Here is a 19,985-nt window from a genome sequence, read left to right on the forward strand (position 1 = left end):
AGCAAGGGTGAATTCAACAGAGAGGATCTTAGAAGATACCTTAATGACTGATTATAACTTGTCCCATAAAATGATCTTCTGTTCTTTACCTGTACTATCACTGGCCAGTTTTGTTCTTGCATGTTTAACACGCTATGCAAATACCCATAGGCTCCTTGCATGCAGTCTATACAAATTTTTCAACCTCCATTTCAATTTGTGTCATGCTTCCAACTCCACTGCTCAGTTGGGATCCCAGACATCATTCTTTACTCCTCCTGCCTCTGCCAACTTGCTAGGACCTGTTCACTTCATCATGTAAATATCCTCGGACCAGTCCCTTCTACCACTGCTTTAGTTAGGGGTAGTTATATCTCTAACCAAGATACTGCTTCAACCTTCTACCATTGCCAGCTCCTTGTCTTTCTCTCTATGTCTCAAACCAGCATCACCAAATGATATCAAGAGTATGCTTTGATAAAGTCAAAAATCCTGAGGTACCCCCCTCATCACCTCAAGGCAGGGGATGGGATCTAAAAAACCCTCTATCCATACTCACCAGTCTTATTTTGTTGACTCTAGTTCAAGCTCATGAATTCCAGTGATTCTGGGTTGCATGTCAATTTGTACATACCATGCTCTTCCCATGCCTCTTTGTATCGAACAATTACCAGCAGGCAAATCTCACAACATGAATAACATAAAATGATGCACTAAAATAAGGTAGAATGTTTGTTTTTGAAACACTTTGTAGGACCTAGAAGAAACATAACAAAACTTAATAAATCAGCAGTTGAAGATATAGCTCAGTGGTACAGCACTTGCCCTTTTATGTGAGGTCCTGGGTTTGACCCTTAAGCAGAAGGAAGGAAGGAAGGAAGGAAGGGAGGGAGGGAGGGAGGGAGGGAGGGAGGGAGGGAGGGAAGGAAAGAAAGGAAGGAAGGAAGGAAGGAAGAAAGAAAGAAAGAAAGAAAGAAAGAAAGAAAGAAAGAAGGAAAAGAAAATTAGAGGCTGGAATATTAGCTTTTCTATTTTAACACCAATAATAAAACAGTAATCCTTTTGAAAAAGATTTTCACAACTTCTTCCTTGGTGCAGATTTTGCAAAAATCTTCCAGGTCTGGGACTCATGTTATTATTCATCAATAAGCTCTGAATGGAAATCTACCAATAACAGACTTCAGTGTCTGAGAAAGGACCAAACACAACACTAATCAGAGCTAACTCTGAAACAGTGCACTGAGTTTTTCTGAGCCTTGGTAAAGGACTGCCAGGGAAAATAGAACAAATGTAAAGAAAACTTCAAAACTCAAAATTCCCAAAAGCCTGTGAATAGTAGGGAGCCTGGAAAGTATAACAAATACCTTGACTATCAGCCCATGTTCAAATGGCTTTTGGAATAAAAACAGTAATACCACTGTCATACCAAATGGTCCAGAAAGTCAAACATGTGATGCAATTTCTAGACCAAAGCGCTATGACTGGAGTCAACTGATAGGACTGGAAGAGCAATATTGTAACTTGAGAAAGTGTCAACAGTAATGACATCCAACCACTTGCTCTGGGGGCAAAGATCCAAAGCAATTAATCAACCTGACACAGCAGGCAAGACAACACCCCATACAGTGTGGTCTCCTTCACTACTAGACACCCAGGCCTTTTCCGGCAAGAGTCACAAGTTCAGGACCAGATGGTTGCTTTGCATCAGAAACAGAGACCTTTACTTTGTCTTGCCTACCTATAGGTAGATAGGTTGCCATGGCTGGGACAACAATGGAGCCAGGTAACAATGATGCTAATCTGATGGTGGATAAACCAACAACTTTATTCTGGTTAGTTTCATCACAGAATTACCTATTCACCTCTCAGCAGCCACAATCTCACTACGTGAAGCTGCTAAGGTAGGGCATTTTCAATCTGCTGCTTTACAATTTTCCAATTAATAGAACAAATGGTTGGTCATTACCTACAGCCAAAGTTAGTTATAATAAAGCTCAACAAAGACGGCATTAACTTTAACTATGAGAATGGTCTTGAGATATTCCCATTGACCAAGTCAACCACATTCCTTTTCAGCTTTGCCTGCTGGTACTGAGGTTGGCAACTTAATGAACTGTACCAGGTTTTACCTTAGCCAATCCGCCAGTGCAAAAGGCAGCAGGCATTTGGAGGAATTCACTAAATGCAACTAAAATGTATTTTTAAGCCCTATAAATGCAGCCCTTATGAATTAAAAACATCATTGAGCCAGCACCTGTTTCAATTAGTGGAATGGAGGATTTCCCAAAAAGGATAGCGGACACTCCATCATGTAAATCCAGGATGTCACTGCATTAAGCCAGCAGCATTCTTGAATATATCAGTTCCATCTCACAAGGGAGGCTTGGTTGGGCCCTTCTTGCCTTGATATTCATCAGTATGTTTGGTACATTAGGTGCAATGGCACAGTTGTTCAGTGTTTTGGAGAGTCTAATAGTTTGCTAATAGTTGTTTTTCAGAAGAAGGCTGGATGAGGAGGTGTGGACACATTATCTCCGTGCAACTCAGAAATAACCCAAAAGGCAGTCAAGGATACTTGGATCACATGTCTTTAGAGAAAGAATTGCAAGACAACTATGAAGAATTGTTTTGTACTCAACAGTCAGAAACTATAGAAAATTTGTGTCCAATAGGAAAAAATGACATAAAAGTGAAATAACATCAAAAAGGTTTTTTGTTACTTATGCTGAGAGCATTCAGATTTCTGGTAAATACCTGTTGTAAAAAACTACGCATGCTGAAGATTGTGTGTTCGTGGGCTCTCTGGGCAGCTCTATCTCACCGCCTGTGTTCGGTGCTCTAGAGTCGCTGTATGTGGACTGGACCGGGACAGCTGGTGGTCAAGGGCAGGCAAAGGGAAAGGAACAAGGACCAAGCCAGTTGATTCATCAGATATCCGTTTATTCCATTCTCATCCCCATTTACTCCTGTGTGTCTCTCTCTCTCCTTCTCTCCCAGCCCCTGACCTGGAACCCCTATCTCCTTCTGGCTCTTGTTGGGGATCTTGATCCTCCAGTCCACTCTTACAGTCTAGTTAAATCCCAAAACCATGAGGGACTGGGCTTACACATAGGTGTGGTCACAATCCATAGGCTTAAAGTTCTTTCCCTAGAAGCAGGGGATTCTGCTTTTCAGCAGGAAGACCCACCCAAGGGCGGAATCCCATGGGTGTGTTTCTACTCTCCTTGTCCAACAAACATATAAGCATTCATAATATTAGTCATTTTGTATGGACACAGTAAGCGATGCATTAAGCTTATAGAATTGCTCTCCTGGGGTCATCTCTATCTCAGACTACAGTGCTCAGGCCAGATTAGTTTTTTTCTATCCCTAGCAGGGTTCTAGTCTCATCGTTACCTTTGGATCGTGACAGCATTTGTCATGATCAAGCTCTTAACTTATAGTGAAGAATTGTGGTGCTTTGTCCAGGCCCATCTCAATGCCAGGGTAGCACATAGCTTACCGCTTGCCCTGGTTCCATCCAGTCCCTCCTCGGGACCCTGTTTTTGGGGGCGCTAGGAAGTGAGGGCAACTGAGGCGTAAGTTGAGAAAGCAAATGCCTGGGAATGAATAATATTCTAAGCCAATTAAATCCCAAGTTACAAAAGCATAATATTATCTTCTTGTGTCTATACAAAAGGACATTGCTTTAAAGTAGACTATTCAAAAGACATAAGGAGAGGAGAAAGGCAATATTAACTTACAAGTTCAGTGTCCTAGAAAGATCTGACCTTACAAATTAACAGAATCTGATTAGGGGAAAAAAGCTGATTAACTGGCTGGGAAAGAGAGTATAGAGAAGTGGTTACAGATAAACGAAAGAACGGGAGTGACTCAGGAGCACTGTGATGGGTGCAACCTGATAAACCTAAGCTCCCTGTAGCAAGGGAGAAAGGATAAAGCAATGTCATCCTACACCTGTTATTAAGAAACTAAACAAATTTCTAAATAACCAGTTCTAATCATATTTATCCACGTTACAAAATTACATTACAGAGAGCACAGCGGGTAGGGCGTTTGCCTTACAAGCGGCCAACATGGCTGACCCGAGTTCGATTCCTCCGCCCCTCTCGGAGAACCTGGCAAGCTACCGAGAGTATTCGATATGCCAGACACAGTAACAACAAAGTCTCCAATGGAGACGTTACTGGGCCCGCTCGAGCAAATCGACGATCAACGGGAGGGCCTTTACCTTTTTACCTTTACCTAGAATACACCAAAGCCCCTCTCCAACACTAATCACATATTCAATTTTAATTTTCTCTTTTTTTTCTTTTTAAAATTTGTCAAATTTCACTTTAATCCAGTTAATCATCACTGCAGAATCTCAGACAAAATGGAGTTCTGATGAGCCTTGAGGTCTGATTAAAGAAGAGATTTTTTCCCAAAATACAGAGGTTATCGACAAATTATTTTTTTAGATTTGCAGTGATGCCAAATGCAATTCAATTTGGCATCACTACAATGTTTACATTGTAAGAACAGAACATTCTTCAAAGGAAACATACTGAATACATCCTAATGTCCAAAAATCAGGACTAGCAGTTACGTAGAGTGAAGTTGGCTTATCTTACCATTCATCTGCTAAACCTGTTTGTTTCATAACCCAGTCTTCTTTAGAGATGCCATGGCAATCTAATTTCCAGACCCCTAAAACCCTGTCCACAATGGCTTATGAAGGAAAGGATAAGAGTCAAACTCAGCTTGGCTTCAGTTATGTCTAATGTCAATTTGCTTGTGTTAATTTGCTTATTCCATAGAGTGAAACATGCAAGCAACCTTTATTAAAGGGAATAAGGTCAGGCTTCCTAGGAAGTTTTTCACCCCAAAAGATAGACAGGAATGTGCGGTCTCTATATCTCTATGGCTACACAGAATCACAGACATGTTTATCATTCCATTATAATTCTTTATACTCTAGACCTTGTGTTCTCAAACCACTCTGCTTTAGAGAAAATCTCGATGTTTTAGTAAAGTACAAACATCATCAGTATAATGTTATTGTGTCCACGTGTATGTTCTGGATTAAGGCACTTTTTATGTTTGAATTAAAAACCACATTACTTGATAAATATCAGAGAAAAATGGGAGTGGGTAAGTTGGAAATGAAGTAGACTTTACTTTTCGATGAATACAATCATGCTAAGAAAAGACTCCAAAAGTGTTTAGTTTTCTAAATAGCTTTATAATGGAGCAAAAACCGTCCTCTTGTAAAAAGAGCAAAAGGTCCTTAATCTAATATAATGGACTCCCTTTTGATCAAACTGGGAAATCAACAATAAGGCCATTCATTTCTCCAACATCATTCACCTCCATTTTCACCCCAATGTGCCATTAAATAACTTTTCATGGAGTGATAGCAGGGCTGGAGTGATAGCACAGTGGTAGGGCATTTGCCTTGCTTGCAGCCAGCCTGGCCGAGCCAGGTTCAATTCCTCCGCCCCTCTTGGACAGCCTTGCAAGCTACCGAGAATATTCAATATGCCAAACACAGTAACAAGAAGTCTCATAATGGAGACGTTACTGGGCCTACTCAAGCAAATTGATGTCTGTCTTTACGTAGAAAAGAATTTTTAGAACATATCAGCTTATTTCTATTGTGCTTTTTAAGAGAGAGTTAAATGGCATAGAGTCATTTCCCAAAAGAAAAGTCACCCTCAATTTCCAACATAAACATTTTATTCCATAATTCTCTGGATTATTAATACATGATATTTCCTGCATAGGATATCAACAGTTCTCCTAACCCTGAATGACTAAGACCTTAAAGTAAGGACTGAATATGCTTTTTTAGTATCCAGATAACATTCTTTAACATGTAATTTCTTGATGTCAAAAAAGCCAAATCCTTTCTTCTTTAATTATGTTGACTCTAAAACATATTACTTCAAAAACTGTTCCTATGTTTCAAACTTTTAAAGCCTATTTCTCATCCAATAATATAAACACATTTACTACAATGAATCTGGTGTATAACTCATACCCTATTTTTCCCTGCCAAAATTGAAATAAGGTTCTTTTTAGTTGTGATCACTATTCTTCTTAAAGATGTGGGAAATCACAAATTTTAAGTGAGTTTTCTCCACATGGAAATAGCTGTACCACTGTCTTACCTCCCAGAGTTTCAACAGTTAGAGAATGTTTTACTACTCAATTTTTGTATTTAAAGAATTAGTCATAAGGAAATGAGTGGTAAGCTGGCCCAAACCTGGGTTACCCTGAGGCAGGAAGTGGCTGAGAAATTTGTAGCAGATTTTAAACTTTTTTTTAATCTGCTGGCCACTTTGGTGAGACACACACAAAGGACCACCTACTCCACCATTCCCTTCTAGCCATTATAGAAACAAAAAATACTAATCCCCATCCGACAGATGGGGAGGTTACTTCAGATAAAACATCACCAAGTAACCACCAAGGATTTTACAGCTATTTAATATATGACAGGAATAAAATTATAGATTTGTCATACTATAAACATTAAATAGGGCAGTTCACAGACCACCTAGTATTCACTCACACATTATACTATAAACTCATACTCTAGGACTATCCAAAATGCAGGCATTTTCTAGGTGATATGTCTGCATATGGAGTATGCATAAAGCTAAGACAATCCTGGAAATGACCTGTAACCTCTCTGATAACTGAAAATGAGATCTCTTTATAGAGTGAGGACTTAGGACCACTAATCTAAAAAGCAAAATCGGTTGAAAGTAACCAACTACCTTTCTCAATTCTGAGTATAAATGACACCTTGCTATTGGTGTGTACCACCACTGGCTCACGGCTCACAGCTGAACGTAGTTTAATTAACACAAATTACAGTGCCAACATCAACATGTTAAAATATAGATACAGATTCACACTCTGCCATGAAAGTTAACACTGTTACAGCTGTTACCTAAACTACAGCATTTTAAATTTAAAACAATGTTTCTTAAAAATCCAAATTCGCACTCAGAACTAGTGGAAGGTCAAAAATAGGAAAGTGAACTGAAAAATAAAAAATGTTTCATAATAACTAAGATTTACATATAAGACTTAAATAAGAATTTTAAATATTTTATAAATATTAAATAATCTTTAAGAACAAAGTGACTAAAATTAATGGTGCTAATTTTCCAGAACTATTAGGGCTATTTTTTATAGCAACCGAAAAATGGGCTAAGCTAAAAATTCCAAATTCCAAATTTAGTCAGTTTTGAATTCACCCCCTTCCTATAACCTCAAAGTTTTAAATAAGATGGTTTATAATAGCAATACTGAAAATAAATCATCTTTGAATACTTTTAGATTTTCCCCAGCATACCACAAATCATATCCTGAAACCCAAACAAAGTAATCACTGAAATGTTTGAGATCTGCTGCTAAAATTCAGAGCTACAGGACAAGGAGAGTGAACCCAGGGGAAAGGCAGTTCTGTCCCTGTGTCTCTGTGTGCTTGCTTTTGAGGTCCATATCCATGTCTTCACATTGAGTCCATAAACACCAGCAGTAACACTAAAATAATAACAAATTAAAATAGGCTCTGGTTAGAGGGAGAAGATTCCTTTCCTGCCGCCCTGCTGAGATGGATTTGACCACCGAAGGCAGAAAAGCCATTAGCATCCTGAATTAATGGGTACAGTGGTTTTCAAATAAGATATTTTCATGATGGACACAATGTGGACTCAGCAAAGTTTCTCCTTCAAGAAAAATATGGCATCTATTTCAAATAACTCTGATTAGGCTTAATACCATTAGGGAACCATTAAGAATTTGTGTTGTTATTTTAATGTTTTAACTATCAGTTACTTTCTAAACGAAAAATTAAGGGTAGCTAATTTGACCGACAGTCAAGGTTTAGGAATGCAGCAGCAAATTCAAGGTACAAACAAGCTGAAGATATAGATAGGCCCCAAAGTTTAGAATATTTTAGGTTGTCAGATTTGAGCCTTTTTCATCATCCCTTATAAAGCAATTATTACTTGACTGGCACTTATAAATAAAAATTTCCTTCATCACATTCCCCCCTGAAAAGCTCCGAAATACTACATGACTTAAAGAATCCTCACAAAATTTTACTAGGAAAAAAATATCAATTTTAGTAAAAAACCAAATTTTACAAACCTAATGAACAAATTCTCAATCACTATGAGTTGCCTATAATGGATAGATATATTTTTAAGAAGACAACGATATTAGTTACCTTTGTAAATTAATTACCCAAAATACAAGGGTTTGGGTCAATTTTCAAAATACTTCGTGTTACGTTGTTGCTTTGGGTATTTGGGGGTCAGAGGAGCCACCGAAACGGTACTCAGGTGGCCCAGGGAGTCCCTCCTGTTTATTTTTGGCGATGTGGAACAGCAATTAAATGTCCAGACACCAGGAAGCAGACTTATTTGTGCCTATGATGCTGGGAACTAACCAGGCTACTCACACAATGCCCAGACACCTCCAGGGATCACCAAATGATGCTTGGGGACCATGTGGTCTTGGGGATGAAACTGGTGTCAGTCACATATAAGGCATGTACCTTAACCCCTATACTTCCTCCCCAGCCTCAAAACTCGGAATTTAAAATAGAAAGTTCAAAAGACCACATACAACAAAAATCTGTAAAACAAAACTAATTTTTAAAGAACTTTTTGATTTACTTTCTAGCTTGTTTTATTATACATATATATATAAAAAAAAAGTCCTTCAAACATATTTTCTGTATCACACATAAAAAATTCCACATCCAGAACATCTTGTCTTTCAGAAAATCCTTCTTCTTTCTTCGTTGTGAAAATCTAAATTGTCACTCCTGGCTAGATTTTTCCTCCTTGGCAATTCTTTTTGTTACACCACTGAAATACTTCTCACGGAAGGAATTATGGCCTTGGTATGGCAAAATTTGATCACTTAGCAGATGTGAATACTGGTCCCGGTCCTGGTTGGTTGGGAAATAGAAAAAGAAAGGATGCCTGAGTTATTTCTTTAGTTAACTTGCAACCAAGGCAGCCACTTACATTAAGCAAAAGCTCACTCTCTGGTTTGATTTTCCTTATTACCCGTGTTTGAATTATACCACTATTAATATCTGCATCAAATTTGAACATTCAAAGTGTTTCCACCTACTGTATACCTCCATCTGAGTTACACAGTGATCCTCTGAACAGAAATGACAAATAGCTTTACTGAGAAAACAGCAATTTACTGGGAAGAGAATCATCTCAGGCAACACGTGTCAGGAGGACAAATGCATCTTCTAATTCCTAGTTCTAAACAAATTAAAATCATTTGTGACTCCCAGAGTCATTAAACAAGAAAGTTTCTATTCCACATGGGGTGTATGTATGTATACATATACACTTATATAGGGATATGTCTACACACACACACATATATATATAACAAATTATTGGATTTATGTATCACGCAGAAATAGAAATGGCTTTGAGTTAATCAATTCAGTTAATGAAATAACTATCCCAGGTAATTTGAAGTAATCAGTAGATTGAATATATAAGTTAAACAAGGTGATTTTTCACACTTTTAGTCACACACACTCACAAATCTATTACATATGCACATATCATAAATTTATATAATTCATATATACATTAAAGTTATACTTTCTTTTATATAAATCATACTGCCTGCAGTATTCAAAATTTGGTATTCCAATGTTTTAAGAGTTTTAAGAATCTGTGGTAAAAAAAATAATAAAACAAGTTTAAAACCGGGGTGCGGGGTGACAGTTCAAATAGCTGAGATGCACGCTTTGCATGAGATCTGAGTTCACTTCTGGCACCACATGTTCCTCCCACCCCAGAAATCCCCTCACCCTCAATCCAGTCAGGTGGCTCACTGAGCACTGCTTGGGAATCATTCCACAGAACTGAACAGAAATGAAACAAAAAGGTCACAGAAGTAATAGAGACTCAAGATGCTTGCCTTATAAATGGCTGCTCTGAATCAACCCCCGGCAACACATCTACTCCCACACACACCTCCAGGACTCAGCCCTGACCACAGAGCCAGAAATGTCCCTTAGGATGGCCAGGTGTGGCCCAACTCCTCTCCCTCCAAAGACAAATCCCTGACAGACAATCTCTGTGCTATAGGGACTCAGTGGCAGAAAAATACATGCTACTGGAAAAGCTGGTAAAGACCATTCACTGTAGAAAAACAACTGAGAGGGGGAGAGGCACACCAAAGAAACCATTTTTTTTCTTTATCTCACAGGGAGTAGAGAAGAACCCATGTGAAGTGTCTGATGCCCATGACATCTTCTATGAGGCAGCCCCCTGAGTCCAACATGGAAACTCCTAACAAAAACTCCTCCTAGAGAAGCTCAAAGTTCCAAATTTCTTGGGTCACCAGGGATCTGGTTACCATTTCCATTTAAGTAGAAAAGTTTACGATTCATAAAACACTCTGCATGAAACATTTATTATATCTATCCTCTAACACAACCAATAGCCAACATATACATATAACCTTATATATGCATAAGGCTGAAATGCAAGCTTTGCATGAGATCTGAGTTCATCCCTGGCACCATGTGCTCACAAACCTATTATATATGCACATATCATAAATTTATGTAACTCATATACACATTTAAGGTATACTTTCTTCTATATGAATCATACTGCTTGCAGCATTCAAAATTTGGTATTCAGATGTTGAAGGAATGTTCTCTTTTATCCATATTTCTTCCACTCTATCTTTAGTTTACCAGGTCTCACACTTGAAATGATGATTTTTAACTCTACATATTTTTCATCACCTTTTCACAAGTCTCCTCTATGCACATTCCCTGCCCATCTTATCCAAGAATATCAGGGTTTTTTTTTTCCAATTCAGTATCTCCAAGGCTAAAGTGTACACTTAAAAGGAGAAGAGAGTTCTCAAGCACCACAACGCCTGATTTCCCTCCATAACTCAAACTTGTCCCAAGATTTGACTTTTGTCTAACACTTCCAAATTTGTCTACTACTCCAGTCATGATGCCATCTATGTATCATAAAATTCAAATTCTATCAGTTTTAAGGAAGCAATAAATACTTAATGGAAAATAAAAATACATAGTAGGACACGCCAAAAGAGAAAACTACGGAATAAGAGATTATGAACCACTCTTTACTGAATATTGTAAATACTAGTAAATTCTGCAGCAAAATAGTTAAGGAGATATGAATAAAATATTAAGGTTGTTGATTATACTGTTATTTGCCATCATTTTAATGACCAGAAATTAGAACTCCTGTGGGAAAATCAGGACCCCCCTACAGACAACTGTATAATGGAAATATGTAACTTTCAGGTCATTTTTATCATCCAAAGAAATATGGCAATTTTAAATATTACAAAAATTATATAAGTTCTGATTCAAGAAAGGAACTATTGAATTTTTTTCTGTGTTTTAAGTCTAATTATTTAATTTTCTACATATTTTCACAAGCCCATTGCTCTCTAACTTTTGCGGAGTAGCAAGGGAAGTTGAAAGAGTTTGAATAATCTAGAAAGGGTTATAGATAATAAGTACCATTGCCAAAACTGTAGCCTAGACAAGACTTAAAATTCAAAGCTCTTGCTTTTCCATCACTTTTTTTATATGTATAAGTTATACCAAAAAAATGGTTAGAGTTAATTTCCCACATGGTAGATTGGTGGGTAGTTGAAAATAAAGTTTGACATTTAGAGGGCATTCCTCACTGAACAGCAACATTACGGTAGCACATATTTCAGATCTAAACTTTTAGACAGGATCCCTTTAACCACTGTCCCACCCAACCAATTTCCTGTCCTATCAGTACCACTAATTCTAAACATAAACCACTCAAGGAATTTTAACACAGTTGCCAAAGAGATCAGAGGAAGCCCTTAGAACTGGTAGTGTACTTTTATGGGTACACTGCCCTCTTCTGGCTGGAACAGAGAAATGTATTACAGAACTTTCTAATGTTTCATTTTAAAAGAACATGCAAATAAACAAATACACTGGGTTTACTGGTAAATATAAAATTCATGCTGGAGCTCCTGAAGTGTATCATTTTCATCTAGATCCAAAATGAAGTCTAAAATAACTCTTAAAAAGAAAAGGCAAAACTTTATATTGTTCAAGAGATTTTTGTCTGTTATGTTTGTTTTCAGGTCATTAACTGGCGATGTTCAGAGGGATTGGCTCTACATTCAGGAGTCACTCCTGGCAGTGCTCAGGGGACAATATCAAACCCTGATAAGCCATATGCAAAGTAAGTGCTCTATCTGATGTTCTGGCTCTCTGACCCCAGCAAGTTTTTTTGTTTTTGTTTTGTGTTTTGTTTTTTCACAATGAGCACTACATTAAAAATAGTACCAACAAGGAACAGAAAAGACAACTACTTCAACCACTTACAAGCTGACAAACTTTAATCCAGAAAGAATTAAAAACTTTCTCAAGAACAAACAGAATTGGATGTTTTGCTGTAACATTTGAAATTGGGACTTTAACTGGAGTGAAGGACACTCCCTCCAGATAATACTGTGAGAATATACTTATAAGAGTGTTCCTCATTCTGAGTGTCATAAACCACTCAGATTTTATTTATTTATTTTAATTTTCTATTAGTGAAACGCCACGAGGTGCAGTTGTAGACTTACAAATTTTTGTGCTTGGGTTTCAAGCTATACAACGATCGAGTACCCATCCCTCCACCAGTGCCCATTCTCCACCCACCAATGATCCAAACCACTCAGATTTTAAAGAAACCCAAGAAAGTTGAAAAGAACTTCACTGGTAACTCAGGCAAAAAAATCCAAATTTCTTTCTAGCGTTTTTCCCAGTTGTTATTTGTAATTTATTGTCTCATTCAATTAAAGGGAAGGTGTAATAATAATTCAACCAAGTTTTTGCTTTACTTATGATAAATGAGAGTTTACATAACATGAAATTAAAATATTTTTCCAATATTGATTTTTATACAGTACTCCACAACTACATACTAAGTGACAACTAAGATCTTTGAATTCAGAGAGCTTACCTATTTGCTAGAGGGAGGCAGACATTAAAAAATGGTCAGGGCTGAAGCGATAGCACAGCAGGTAGGGTGTTCGCCTTGCCTGCGGCCAACCCGGGTTCGAGTCCCAGCATCCAAAATGGTCCCCTGAGCACCACCAGGAGCAATTCCTGAGGTGCAGAGCCAGGAGTTAATTCCCGCACAACACTGGGTGACCCAAAAAGCCAAAAAAAAAAAAAAAAAAGAATGGTCAAACTCAGAAACTGGTTAGAATTGAAAAAAAGAGCTCACAAGAATATAAAGAGACACCAACTTAGATGGGGTGAACAGAGCAAACTTCCTTAGGCTTTCCTAAGGAAGTGAAATTTATCTGAGAGATGTGTAAAAGGATGAGTTAAACTTGGGGAAATAAAGGGGAAGAAAACACCCTAAAGAACACAAGAAAGGAAATAGTGCGAGGAGGGTTCGGAAAAGGGGCAGATGCAGCCTGAGAACTGGAAAGCTTAGGCTTGCAGGGACCAAAGGAAAGGGCACAGAAATCAGAGAGCCAGGGGCACATCAGGCTGGCCTACAGGTAGCACTGTAGCACGGTCCTCCCGTTGTTCATCCATTTGCTCAAGCGGGCACCAGTAACATCCCCATTGTGAGACTTGTTAACTGTTTTTGGCATACTGAATTCATCACAGGTAGCTTGCCAGGCTTTGCCAGGCAGGTGGAATACTCTCGGCAGTTTGCCGGGCTCTCTGAGAGGGACAGAGGAAGAATTTAAAATTGTATTCAATGACTTTTCAGGACGGGAGTTTCATGATCTGTTGAGTTCTGAAAGATAATCTGGCAACAGTGCCAGAATGGACTAGGAGACACTGCAGCAGCAGGGGAACCTTATGACACTACAGGAGTCCAGAGCTAGAGCACGTCCTCGGCAGGAGATAAAACCATAGGCAAGAACCACTAGCCACTTAGTTAATGCAAGTCAGATTTCTGAAAGTCACCCAGACCACCTGTCTCCATCATTCAGATGATCCAGTCACCAAGCCCTGCCTATCTGCCATCTCTCCGGATTCTAGATTCCTTTACTCCTCTACGATGTCAAATTCTTAGATTACAGCCTCACCAACTTTGCAAGAGCATGGAAGATAGCCCTGCTTATTTCTCAGGCATCTTTCCACAATTCAGACTTGCCTGCATATAAAAACCAAGATGATCTTCCATAAAACGCAAACTTCTGCGACTCTCCCAACATACCTTCTCCCCATCCCACGGGCTTGCCATCACTGCAGAACCAAACCCCAGCTCTGGAGTGAAGACCTTAAACACTGGGCATCCTTTGGTTATCCAGCTAGTCCCTAATTGCACTTTCCCCACGTTCTTAGTATTCCAGTCCTGCTGACTGTCTAGGATTTCTTGATGCCACTGCAATGCTATTCAAGCCTTTCTGTACCTCCTAAAGTGCTGGCTCCTTCTTCTGCTACAGGAAACGTGTCCAAGACAGGTGCCTTTGGTGCTTTTAGTGAGACCTTGCATTGACCACAACAGTACACGACTCACTGCACTGAAAAGTGGCAGGAGTTCATGTCTCCCACTGTATGAGTTCTCTAAGCATTATCTATCTACCTTATTGTCTATCCATTTAGCCCATCTATCCACTCTCTACCTTATTATCTATCCATTTAGCTTCAACATCTTATTTAAATGGTTCCATAACCAGAAACTAAGTGAAGAAAGCCAGGATTTCCAACTCGGGGACACGTAAAGAAAGAAAACATAAAAACATAAAAGTGCATGAAGCAAAAACCTTCGAGCGTGCTTTTCTGTCTCATTTCTTGTAGTACCTTTTCCACAGTGTGACCTGTCCTCAGACCTTACAATAATGTTTATTCATTCTTTGGGAAAACTTAAATACTACTTTATGAGAAAAAACAAAACAAAACCCAGTAGTCATTGGGCTTAAATTCCTTGCCCCTATTATACCCTCTAATCCAAACTAATCCTCTTCCTTAACTCTACAGCCTCAACTTTTACACCACGCCCTTACCCACATTCTGACAAAAGCCAAAATTCGTTTCTCAGAATGTCCATTTACTGACAAGGTACCTTTATGATACTTCTAAAATCAGTGAGAACGTTTAAAGATAATCACTAATTTATAAGGTTTGTTTAAAAACAAAGCAATTTCCCCTGGAAAGTGTCAGTTTGTGGATGAAACTGAAAAACTCTAGTCTCACAAGGGAGAAAACCAAATGGTTTCTATTTCAACTCTAGGTCAGATTTAAGTTACACTTCTACTCACTGAGTTTCCTGATAAAGAGATAACAATTTCTTTTACCTCACTCGTATTAACCTATAGCCATTTATATTGTCAAAGTGACAGCAGTTTATACAAGACATCAGTTTCACTGCAAACACTTGAATACAAATGGCTTATGAAACTTATTCTATGACAAATGAAAACCAATGATGCTGACATCGGGAGTAAAAGCTACCAAAATGGCAACCGTCACCTAATTCTGCCCAAGAAAAACTGCTGGGTTCATAAAACAGATTAAAGCTGCCATGTATATTCTTTAGATGGTGAAAGGAAGAGGGCAAAGAGATGGAAGAGAAAACTAGTAGGTATATTTTCTATCTTATAATCAGGAGAGTGAAATAAAATGCGAATGACACCACTGAACATAATGGGCCTTGGTTCAGCTTCAGGGTAATTACCCATGTCCGGCTTTTGTTTAAAAATCCTGCTTCCCTTATCAAAGCTTCCACTGTCCGACATCTGGTACTGGACAGTAGCTATAGAAACCACTTGTGCTAAAGTTATACAACTATAAACAGCACTAGGCCATTTTCAAACCAAGGACAAGCAGGTCAAAAGTCTGGCATCTAATACTATTAAGAAAAACCTTTAGGATTATTCTTAATGGGAACAAAATAAGACTGGGAAATCTTCATCCCTAAATTAGGCTTTTATATAAAATCCTCTAAAAGTGTTCACTACTTTGCAAAGTATTAAGTTACTAATATCTTTAATATTAAGTTAATTACCTCTATTAAGGTACTTAAATATACATTAAAATCTTCCTATCTCGAGTTCTGAAAGTGAATGACATTTAACAATTGAACTCTGACTCCTGGCACTTGGCACATCATTTCTTTCTTATTGTGAAAAAGACTATAATGGATCTTCATTCTATAGAACTTCTGCTAAGGACACCTATGCTCTCTACTTAAATCTGTAATGATAAAATTCAAAATTTAGCTTCAATTAAAAAGTCAACACCAGAAAAGTTTAATGGCAACTTATTAGTTAATGCATCCAATATTTAATTAAAACTGAGAGTCATTGTACTTCCTAAACACCCAATGATGAACAGAAGACTAAAACATTCACAGACAGACGCATATAACTCTCTTAATTAATTAAAAGAGATTAATACAATAGATTAATATAACTCTATTAATTTCCTAGGTGGCTTTCTTAATTCATCACAAGCCATTAAAACTGAATTAAAAATATAAACGCTTAAAAGACCAAAACTGGATAAGGGCTGGAGAGACAATATAGTGCTCACTCGGCATGCAGCCTCCCTTGGTTCGATTCCCGCCATCACATACAATACCATGAGCCCTGGCAGGAGTGATTCCTAAATGCAAAGTCAGGAGTAAGCATGGAGTACCACTGGGTGTGGCCCCAAACTCCCCACCCACCTATGAAAGGCAAAATCAGTTTGCTTGGTAATTATTCCTACAGTGATAATATTACAAAGCAATGAAACTTTGGAAGTCAGCTTAGCAGTTACACTGGCAAAGGGGTAGGAACTACCCGTGACGTATTGGATATGCCAAACACAGTAACAACAAGTCTCAAAATGGAGACATCACTGCGCCCACTCGAGCAAATCGATGAACAACGGGAGGACAGTGTTTGGACAGTGTGAAGGGGTAAATCGTAACAAAAGTGGGTGCACTGGGGTGCTTCGTTATTGTATAATCTTCATTTTGAAGACGAATATATAAATAGTTACTGTTTTTGTTTGCTTGTCGATTAGTCAGAAAAGGAACCAAACCTGGAGATCCTCAGAAGTTACTCCTGGTTTTTCACTCAGGAGTCACTCCTGGCTGTTCTCAAGGGACCACACGGGCTTCTAGAGATAAACCCAGGCCGGTCACATGGAAAGCAAGCATCTTACTCACTGTGCTATCTCTCCAGCCCTACATAGATATTCACTTTTCTCATTAAACTGTGTATTTGTGCCTGAGAATCACTGATACAAGATATAGATACCAGTAACTCTAAGAGTCTAAATAATTCATTGTGGAGGTTTATACTTTCATAGTTTAGCAGCTTGGGAAGCTTTAAACATGCAGAACTGTTGGTTCATGGTGGCAGGTCTGGTGATAGAACAATCTGTGTCAAAACACCACGAATAGCTTTGCAACCCATGGTGCCTTAATAAAATAATACTTTTTGAAAATAAAACAAATATTTTTTAACTGTTGATACATCTAAAAAATAAATACAAATTTTAAATAAATAAAAATAAACTGTATACCTGTTTAGGGCAAAAAAAAGTTGAAATAAAATATACTGGGGTCAAAGAGATTGTACGGTAAATAGGGTGCTTGCCTTGCATGCTGTGAACACGGGTTTGATTCCCCAGCACCCTATATGGTCCTCCAAGCCCCACCAAGAGTGATCCCTGATTACAGGGCCAAGAGTAATAAGCCCTTGCTCCTTCCCCCAACCTCGATGGGACTATGAGATGAAGCCATACCTGGCCACCGTCTACTTAAGCTCCCAGATGGCCAAGATCCAGAGACACACAAACGAAGCTCGGATCTGAGCGACTTGCTGCAGAGAAAGAAAGTATTGTGCAAATTGTCTGCCACACAGGCAGGGAGAGGTGTGGAATGAGGGGAGGGAGGACAGACTGGGGATTTTGGTGGTGGAAAATGTCCACTGGTGAAGGAATGGGTGTTTGTGGACTGTATGATCAAAACTCAAACATGAAAGCTTTGTTACTATACCTCACGGTGAATCAAAAAAAAAAATTTTTTTTCAAAAAAGTAATACGCATTTACAACTGTAAAAAAAATAAAATAAAATAAAGGGGAAAAAAAATTAAAAAAAAAAGTAACACGCCCTGAGAACTTCCAGGTGTGCCCCAAAACAAACAATAATAAATACACTATTTCAATGAATTCTTGGTAGATCATGGAATGAGATGAAGATATGCTCTCTTTTGAATCTGCAAAGCACTAGGAAGATAAATTCTATAGCACTGTAGTACTGTAGCACTGTCCTCCAGTTGTTCATCGATTTGCTTGAGCGGACACCACTAATATCTCCATCGTGAGACTTGTTGTTACTGTGTTTGGCATATCGAATATGTCACAGATAGCTTGCCAGGCTTTGCTGTGCAGGCAGAATACTCTCGGTAGCTTGCTGGGCTCTCTGAGAGGGGCGGAGGAATCGAACCCAGGTCGGCCGCATTCAAGGCAAATGCTCTACCGGCTATGCTATCGCTCCGGCCCTAAGAAGATAATTCTAAGTTAAATAATTACATGATAGGTAGGAATGTCACAGGATTACAAAGTAGAGTAAATCGGTCATGTAAGAAACATAAAAGAAACTCCAGAGAATTATGTATCTCATATAAACTTATTCCTTTAGTCATTCAACTCCCAGATCAGACTTTTTATTCAGCAACTGACCTGTGCAGAAGTTTACAGCATCAGTGGATTTAAAGACTGTTTACTATCATAGCTTGAGAGTATGAACATTGGAGTTGGGTCACAGACAATTCTCTACTTTCAAAGAAGTGCTTTATCCTGCTATATTCAAATAACATAATAAGAAGAATTCAGGTATCTAAAATAATTATCAATGCCCTTATGGAGCTGGTAGTGGATACGTTTTGTCTTTTTTTTTTGTTTACAAGAAATAATTTTTGAGTGTTTTTATTAATGTAGTGGTTCAGGTAACACGGTTATACAAGTGTTTCAACATTTTTAGTTTTAACAGACAAAGTCATTACATCATCAAAGTGCCCACAACTCTCCATATTTCTTTTTTTCCAAATCATTGTAGTTTAGGTCATATGTTTACAATAGTGGCAGCAACTTGGACGAAACTAAAAGGTACCGTGTTGAGAGAAATAACCAGAGGGAAGACAACAAGTATCAGATGATCTCACTCATCTGTGTTGTACAGAAAAACAAAAGGTGAGTACAAATGACATCAATTGGTAACAAACCCTGGGCACTGGATTAAAGATCTAAGAATATCAAAAATAAAAATAATCATTTAAAGTTGTTATGATACAGATGAATGGCTGATACACATATATATGTATGTATGTATGACAAAATACTATGCAGCTGTAAGAAAAGATGATATCTTGCAGTTTAAACAGCTATAATTTGCTCACTCATTTCATTCTTCTGTGGTATAGACAGACATAAAACAAGAGAACAGATTGTACCAAACAATGACAAAAAACCTTGGTTTGGATTACAAAACACAGATTAGCAAGCAGAAGACAGAGAGTGGGGAGAAATAATGAAATAGACCAAAAGTAGTTAGTAATAGTAATAACATAAGGACGATGGTTGAGGGAACTGGGCATGTAGTAAAGGTAAAGGTAAAGGTAAAGGCCCTCCCGTTGATCGTCGATTTGCTCGAGCGGGCCCAGTAACGTCTCCATTGGAGACTTTGTTGTTACTGTGTCTGGCATATCGAATACTCTCGGTAGCTTGCCGGGCTCTCCGAGAGGGGCGGAGGAATCGAACTCGGGTCGGCCATGTTGGCCGCTTGTAAGGCAAATGCCCTACCAGTAAGATACAGTATTTTAATCTTAATGTAGTTAATCTTAATCTTAGTATTTAATCTTAATATAGTAAGATAAAGTAATTGTGGACATTAAAACAACAGATGTTAATACTATTGCAAACAGGTTATCTAAATTGCAATAATCTAAAAAAAAAAAACTGCCATTACAA

General features: G+C 38.2%; 1 protein-coding gene across 1 annotated transcript in view; it reads right to left on the reverse strand.

Moving 5' to 3' along the window:
- Nucleotides 1-8,111: 8,111 nt before the first annotated feature.
- TRMT11 (tRNA methyltransferase 11 homolog) overlaps nucleotides 8,112-19,985 on the reverse strand; it is a 58,772-nt gene continuing 46,898 nt past the window's right edge. Inside the window, exon 13 of the mRNA XM_056125867.1 lies at nucleotides 8,112-8,935. Within this exon, the coding sequence (XP_055981842.1) occupies nucleotides 8,804-8,935 (132 nt within the window). The 3' untranslated portion in view covers nucleotides 8,112-8,803. The remainder of the gene's footprint in view (nucleotides 8,936-19,985) is intronic.

The sequence above is a fragment of the Sorex fumeus genome, unplaced genomic scaffold (genome assembly GCF_029834395.1).
Source record: "Sorex fumeus unplaced genomic scaffold, SorFum_2.1 ptg000061l, whole genome shotgun sequence".
Lineage (NCBI taxonomy): Eukaryota > Metazoa > Chordata > Mammalia > Eulipotyphla > Soricidae > Sorex > Sorex fumeus.